This window comes from Thamnophis elegans, chromosome 1 (assembly GCF_009769535.1).
Source record: "Thamnophis elegans isolate rThaEle1 chromosome 1, rThaEle1.pri, whole genome shotgun sequence".
NCBI classification, from domain to species: domain Eukaryota; kingdom Metazoa; phylum Chordata; class Lepidosauria; order Squamata; family Colubridae; genus Thamnophis; species Thamnophis elegans.
The window spans coordinates 68,659,057-68,667,651 of NC_045541.1; the positions used below are offsets into that span (position 1 = coordinate 68,659,057).

Here is an 8,595-nt window from a genome sequence, read left to right on the forward strand (position 1 = left end):
GAAACAGGCCCGTTTCTGGCTTTCCCTAACTTCCAGTAGGCTCATTTTTCACCCTCCCTGAGTCTCCACGTGCGCCCTGCACTTAGCTACATCCAAAACGGGCCACGGGAGGACCTCTGGGAGAGGTGGGGTGCGGCCAGCCGGGAGTCAGATTTGGGGGTTCTCCGAACTGCACAGAATCTTAGCTACAGTTTCTCCCAAACCCCTGCAAACCTCCAGCAACCCACCCCTGATTGACTTCTGTCTAATTGTTTCGTTCCCTGTGTTTTGAACCTGTGTTGTTCCCTGGCTGTTTGGGAACTGACTCTTGCAGTTGGCTGCTGGAATGTTATGTTTGCATACCATTTAACTAAACCTAGGATTTTCAAAACTATACTTTCTACTTTTAATCAGAATGACCACAAAATAGAATCTGCTCATACTTCAAGTGGTGAATCTAGCAGAGATCATAATTTCTGTGGAGATCTTTGTGGAGATCAGGAAATTTGATCCATCTGCTTTATTCTGTTCTGGGCTAAACTATACTCCAGTCCTTCCTGCAATTGATCTTTAATAACATGTAGCTTCTTTGCATCCCTTGGCTTAGCTATCATTGCCACTCTTCTCTCATCTCCTACCTCTATCTCTGGATATTTTGCATTACAACTGTCCATGTAATGGACAACTTGTCCATCTGTTTCCATCCGCAGTGCAGCTTTTAAGCCCCCATTTGTCTCCCTGAGAAAGCAGCTCGCCTGGAGAATTTTTAAATCACAGCAACCTGTAATATGAACTTCTCAGCTTATACCTACAATGTTTTCTTTCAATCTTTCTCAATTTAGCCTATCATCTGACTTAAAAGTTAAAAGTTATGGGAGATATTGCTAAAACCTCATTCTCAACCTTCAGAGAAGAAGAATATTCATTGTTAATGGAATATTCATTGCAGAGCATTGAAGAAAACTTAAGAACTTTTTTGTGTAGTCAGATTGACCAAGCACACAATGACTACACAGAAGCATCTTTTGTATAGTAAGCCAAACTTAGTACAGTGTTTTCATGATGGGAAAAAAGTTCACTTACCAGTCATGACTTACAAAGTTATTTTCATTTTTTTTTACAAAGCCTAGTTTGGACTACTCTGAAAAAAATATTGTTCTAAATATAAGAACAGTACACAAATAAGGACATGGAATAATGTCTTGTAACTATGTATAACTTTTTAAAATGAGATGGTGCAAGAATTTAGGTGATAAGCTGTTAGCTCTATAAGGTAGACCAGACTAAAAAATAGACATCACATAGACCTAAAGTGACCAGGAGTGGGGTGGGGGGGAACACATGCCCGAGGCATTTTTGTAAACCTACTTTTTTGGCTTGGGCTCCTCTCATTTATCTGATTGTTGCTTTGGTAACAGATCTTCCCCATGTCCTTCAAAGCAATCCTCTATATTAATTACATAACTTATACAGACGCTTGGGCCAAAATGGTTTCAAGCGCCTGTAATACTTTAAAGATGGGTCAGTAATATGGTATCCATAACAATCCCATAAATTAAAATATTTTTAAAAAATCTTACAACTTACTTAAATTTTACCAAAATCTAGTGCTCTAATATGAGATTTAAAGTTTGGTCTTTTCTTTTGCCTCATCTCACAACTCCTATAGTAAAAATCAAGTAAACCAATAGTAATGTACAAATAGATATTTAAAGTTTGTACCTTCAAAACTTCATGCTCCTAATCTCTCTCTCACACATGCCAATCTTCTACTAACAAGAGAAGATAGGTAATAAAATTAAGTTACACCACAGCTGTAACCAGGCATAATTTCAAGCCCATTAGATGGTGGTGTGACTTTTTTGCTTTCTACCCAGCAAGTCAGGCACACAATAGAACGAGAGGTAAATTGTCCACATCATAGTAGGACATCAAAGTCCTTCCAGGCAAAAGCAAGCCAATGACTCAGCAGGTCACCTATTAGAACAATTGAACCAATAGGGAAACTTCTGGCCAAGAGCACCAGATTGTGGAAAGAAAGCTGTAAACAGCCTTTTGTCTCCCCAGTTGAACTGACTTTCCAATTAAGTTAACTGGGAAATTGGTCTATGTGAGTTTATTATGTTGAGGCAACTTTCTTCAACTCTCTGAGGCCCCCAGCTGGTTATATCAGCAGCTCTGCACCTTTTCTGTCATTGCCATTACTAGTCTGCTTAGTTTGCCTTTGGAGAGAGGTGGAAGCATGACTGAAACATGCAAAATTTGGGTGTGAGCATAACTTATGTGATTGTTGCTTTGAGTGGTTTTGAAAAATAGGCATCACTGACAGGTAGAGTTTGCAGCACATATTGCACATTAAATCCAAATGTAGTAAAATGAGAATGAATGTTTAAAGGAAGATGTAAGTGGAATCTTTCGCTATAACCCAAAGATTATCTGCTGATAAGTATGACAAATGCCTGAACCTTTTATTCTCTGGACTGGATTGAGGTGGCTGTAATAGAAATTCTGTGTTTCTCTTCTGCTCTAATTACATCACAGTAAGTGGGAAACTGACTCTGATTAAGGTAAATGACAGGAGTATCCTTTCATCTCTCAGCCCTTGAGTTGTTATGAGATAATTGCATAACCCTACTTTTTATTATTCTTATGGCTGCTTAGGAAAACATAAAAAGATTTGGAAAATGTGTAAAGGCCTGGAGGACCAGATGAGTATAGTGTACGGGCTAACAACTAGGATGTGTAAGTTTTCATTCTACAAAGTGGACATATTTGTTTATATGCCCTCGGAGCTATATGCTCCTGCACAAAGAGTTTGCTTTCCAATATCTTAAGTGAACCACTTTTGGTCTCTGATAAAACTAACCTCAATTTCTGGAGATAATAATTGTTTTAAGAGTTAAGAGTATTACATTTGGAAAATATGGATACCAAACCTGCAGAATACTGTATTTGTTGCTGTTGGATATTTTTAGTGATTCCTTATTTCAGAATCCAGGGCATCTTGGTTATTATACTCCATTTTTTAGGAAAACAAAATAACGTTGGGTGAAATTATGTGTGCATTCAGTCATTAACATAACCAAATCTCCTCACAAGGGAAATAGAAAATCTTTGTGTACTGTACTTGTTCTGAAAAAAGGTCATTTTTTTAAATGGATGTGGTTAAGAAACACTAAGTCATGCTAATTGGAACAAAAGTCTATCTATTCCAGTTTTTTCTTTCCCAAATGGCCATTAGATATCTATGGAAAGCTCCAATAAATTTTGACTATATTATTCGCTAATACTTGTGTTGCCATGCAACCAGCATTGAATAGAAATATATGCAACATTCCAAATATATATAATTGTGGCTGGAAAGATGACCTAGAACTATTCCCAAGAATAAGCTGAACATTATGCTATCTTTCTATCCTACTGAATATATTGTATGGTAAATTGCAAGCTTCCTCTCCCAAGTAACTCTGGAAAGCAAAATTAAGCATATATGAAACTGTATATATTGATAAGCTTAAATGTTCTGAATTATGTTTTTTGACAACATCTTTTGTTGAGCTAAATGGAAATCCCTTTTACATCTCTGTACACAGCTTCAGGTTTGGTTCCAAAAAGAACCTTCTGAAAGCACAGGACACAAATGTAGCCTCTTTCTGCAACTCTTTCAAGCAGCTTCATCTTTACTCAGAATGATGGGGTTGGTTTAAAACCCCATAAAATAGCTCCTGTATTGTAGCATAACACAAGAATTCATCTATGCCATCTGGAACTGATCACAGTGGCCATCATCAATTTTCTTTCCTGGTACAAATTTTGAAGCAGCATGTTTTTCCAGATTTTTTTCCTACTTTCTGTTCATGTTTATTCTTTCAGGTCATATAAATGATTGTCATATAATAGTATTTAAAACTTAGAATAGCAGCAGTGATAGTTCTATCTCTCTGTCAAGGCTACTTATAAGTCCATGTATATATTTTTCAATCTGGAATTTATCAGTTACATTGAATTTTAACTTCCATAATCTCTGTGATCTATGTTCCAGACTGAGCAGTAGTGTATGGGCTGGACTAGAAGACTTCCAAGGTTCCTTCCAGCAGTATTCTGATTAATTGATTGATTGATTGATTGATTGATTGACTCTCTGAATTAGTCACCAAAGTGAAGTCCACACATCTCAAAACTGCTCCTGTTGGGAGACACCCATCTAAAGGAATTGTAACACATCTCAAAAGCATCAGGTTGGGGATAACCAGACTACATGCCTAGTTGAGGAAACTTGCTACTTGAGTTGTATGGTGACTGATGGGATTTGTTGAATTTGAAATCTCTAAATATGGTTTTTATGTTGCATCATAGAAAGACATAGATATGTCCATTTATCTTGATTTAAAGCTGATTAATATGAATTAATACAATTTATGGGTTTCCACTTATAAAGCCTTTTATATCGCTGCTACTTTGGATTACCTGCAGGATCATATCTTTCATTACTGTTGACCCAAACATTTTTATTGTGCCTGGACCTTCACCTGCCTCCAACATTATATATTTTCGGGGGGGGGGGAGGAAGAGCTATTCTGGGGGAGGGCTGGGTTTGGGATCTGATAGCATGTATTGTTTTTAATCTTTGCAGGCATTGATAAGATATTTCATTTGGTTCTGTTTCTTAGACATGTCTTTATGGGATCGATCAATGAGATATCAGTCTGATTAATAAACCAACTGGTCTCAAGGTCCTGATGAACAATCCTTGTTGCTACTCAAATTCAAACCTATTTTGGCGCCTGGTGCAGACTATAGGGAGCTATGCTTTCATAATGAAAGCAAGAGCTATCCAGCATACCAAAGTAATGGGAAATTCCAGACGGTCTTTAATATGTATATAATATTTTATATGAAATGTGTATTTGTATCAAGTTAATTCAGGTGGCTTTGTCTGAATCACAGTTGAAAATGGTGAATGGATGCCTTGAATGTGTTTATTGGAAGAATAAATGCCTTTCCCACCTAGCATCTCTATTCTCAAACACATTTTGTTTCTTTCTTATGTCTTCCATTTCTTTTTGATGCTGACTGTACAGAACTGGACCAAGAATATGCTGAATGGCACCTCCACCCCCAGATTCGTGCTGCTCGGTTTTCCTGAACTTCAGGAGTTCCCGTTCCTTTCCTTTGTCATTCTCCTCTCCATCTATCTCTTCATTCTCCTTGGCAATGCCTTGATCATTGTCCTCTCCCATATAGATGTGAGCTTGCGATTCCCCATGTACTTCTTCCTGAGGCATTTCTCATTCCTTGAGATGTGTTATACCTCAGTTACTCTTCCCCAGCTGCTGGGAAATGTCCTTAGGACATCCTGTGCCATCTCCTTCTGGACCTGCCTCACTCAGATGTATTTCTTCTTTTTCTTTGGTTCCACAGAGTTCCTTCTCTTGGCTACCATGGCCTATGATAGGTATTTAGCCATCTGTCACCCACTGCAATATCCAGTTCTCATGGACAGCCATGCTTGTGTCTGCCTCGCCTTGAGTTCCTGGCTGATTGGATTTTTGACCCCCTTCCTGCCCATAGCCTTCATTTCACAGCTGCCATTTAACAGCAGCAACCAGATCAACCACTTCTTCTGTGACACGGGGCCCTTGATTAAGCTCTCAACTGGAAATACTTTCATGGCTGACACAATAGTATTCCTGGTCTCTGCAGTAATTGTCCTCCTATCTTTCCTTCTGACGTTGACTTCGTATACACTGATTGTTTCAACCATCTGCCATATCCCTTCTGTGACAGGAAGGCATAAGGCCTTTTCTACCTGTTCCAGTCACCTCATGGTGGTTACTATCTTCTATGGGACAGTAATCTTCACATATCTGTGCCCTCATTCTGATCAGACTTTTGAAATGGACAAAGTTGTCTCTTTGCTCTATGCTGTTGTCACTCCAGTGTTGAATCCAATTATCTACACTCTGAGAAACAAAGATGTGAAAAGAGCTGTGGAAAAGGTCCTCTACCATGTAAAGAACAAGCAAAGAAAAATATCATAAATCTCACCAAGCAAAATTGATAAGCTGAGGGAAGGTTGCAGTGAATAAACATCTATTTGAACAGGAGACTCTCACATGTGCTTTTAACTGACAATAAAGTGACATTCTTGAGTCTTTGTAAACATCAGTTTATATATTTTTATGCTGTGTATTAGCACATGACACACTGAGGAATTGTCTTCAAACCTGTATTATTGTTGGACATGTTTTGTTGTTGTAATGATTAGCCAAAAAAAAATATCAAAGCCAAACAAGGAAGAAATCATTTTTTTCTTGAAATAGAAAATAAAATATGTTTTCTAATACATTTGTACAACAGTGACTCTTCACCCACATTAGCTCAGTACATCACTTGGGCATAATAAATGTACAACAAAGAACAATGCAGTCTTTGGAATATGAAGAAGGGTGGAGTGAATTCCTAAGTTCAAACTATATAAATACAAAAGTAATCTTATCCATGGTGAGCCTTGAGCAGAATTTAGAGATAGATGTCCATTTCCTTATCAACAGAATAATTATAACTGTTTCTAGGTGGACCTTTTATCACATGCTTGCGGCAGTTATGGGAAGATCTTTTACGGTAGGCTATTGTTATTCAGGCTGCAAAGAATTGCAAAGGATTGATGTCCACCAATGAAAGGTTGTGCAGCAACCTAGAAGAGAGCTCTTTAAACTATGTTTCTCAAACCTTAGGGTATCATAAGAAGTTGATGGTTTCTTTGAGGGGGTGTAGTTTATGTGAACACAATCAATTTTCTGTCAGTAAAGCTTTGAGTCCTATCACGGGGTATGGGAAATTTGTTTTTAACTAACTGATTCCTAGCTGAAAAATGTGAAAAACCATGCTCTCGAATATAATGTCTAATTTATTACTGTCCGCTGAATAACTTCTGCCTGCCATCAATGGCTATAAATAAGAGTATCTGTCAGGTTTCCAAGTAACACCTCCAATGAAAGAAGACTCCACAAAGTTCCATTTTATTAGAGATGTCATATTGGCACATCTGGGAAAATCCGAATCTGAAAGCTTCCAGGTTTTCCCCATCCAAAAGAAAGTCCAAGTCCCTGCCCACATATCCACCACATGGTCCAATCAATGCACCATCCAACTGGAGATGCCTCCCAGTCACACCCCTCCAGGTGCAGGGCAGAATGCCTTTGACTCTCAGAGAAACAAATGTTGTTATGACTATACAGTATATCTCCCCAGCTTCATACAATCCCCCCCTCCCAGTTTCCCACAGCACTAAATGTGGCAGGCCTGAAGATCCAATGCCCAAGATGGCTTCCAGACCTGACAGAGTCTTTCATTGCCATAGATTGGAGGAATGCTAGAGTGGAGGGTACAGCAGATCAGCTGAAATTTTGAATTGGAATGTTGCTCATTTCTTCTTAAAAGCAGAGCATGCAGGCACTGATTTTGGCATTTGGAAAGGTGTTATAATTGAAGAAATGTTAAGAAGGAAGGGAAAGTGAGGAGGGCCAAACCAAACTGTCTATGCCTTTTCTCATAACCTGTATTCTGCGGGAGGAATAACACAGGAGTCCTGTTAGGTAAGCTCCCTGTTGGGAGAGCGAGTACATTCAGAGAAGTGTTGTGAGAGTGGTGTTGGAGAACACTGCAGTTTAAATAGGCTTTTACTTTCGTGGAAATAGAGGTATCAGAGTCCATCAAACAGTCCAAGTCATACAAAGATAAGTCAGTCATTCATCAATGTCTTTCAGTTAAGGGATAATCCAAATAACATAGTCTAGTATCATATAATCAGTACAGTATTCAAAGTTTGCTAACAGTTGCAAAACTTATGATAGCTCACAACACTCAGATCAGATCAGCCCAGCATCTAACGAACAGAGAGCTAACAGTCATTCTGGCTCCCTCTTATGGCCGATTGTGGAAAACAACAAGCAATCACATTTTACAGTATGATTTAAAGAAACAGTTATAGCATTGTTACATGATTTATATATTGCCAATCCAACCGTTAGATTATATTCCTAACAAGTCCTTTAGCCGTATTACTTGACAACAGTGAACTGAGAGGTACATTGCAACAAACAGCACAGAATAGTGAGTAGAGGGTTTTTTGAGGATTGGGAAGACATGGATTAAAATTTCCCTTTGCCATGAAGCTCACTGGGCTGGCTTTGGAACTACTTGGCCTGTCTCACCCCTGACATATTACGCAGCACTATTGTGGGAATAAAATTAAGAGGCAAAATTCTGGAAGGAAAACAGCAGCTCAGTTATTAACCAAGGCAGTTACTAAGTAAAACTGCAATTGCACTTATTCAGCTTTCCTTTGCTTTACAAACCTGCAAAGATCGTAAATGCGAAGTTTAGTTACAAGATGCCTTTTTATCACTGCTCTAAGTGTGAAGGCAGTCATTAAACAAGAATGACTCTAAATGACTCTATTTATCAATTGCAATCTGTAGTTTTGGGCAAATGCAGGAAGCTGTTCCTTATTATAACATAAGGAAGATATTGGGAATAGATAACACCCCACTCCATTTCAGGGAGGAAGGCAGATGCTCTTGCACCAATTTCTACATAATAAACTATGGCAAA

The 8,595-nt window shown here is 38.4% G+C and overlaps 1 protein-coding gene across 1 annotated transcript; it reads left to right on the forward strand.

The window, feature by feature from the left end:
* Positions 1-5,002: 5,002 nt before the first annotated feature.
* On the forward strand, positions 5,003-6,042 carry LOC116520183 (olfactory receptor 11L1-like). The gene has a single exon (XM_032234337.1). It carries the CDS (start codon positions 5,046-5,048, stop codon positions 6,018-6,020), a length of 975 nt encoding a protein of 324 aa, XP_032090228.1. The 5' UTR covers positions 5,003-5,045; the 3' UTR covers positions 6,021-6,042.
* The last annotated feature ends 2,553 nt before the right edge of the window (positions 6,043-8,595 follow it).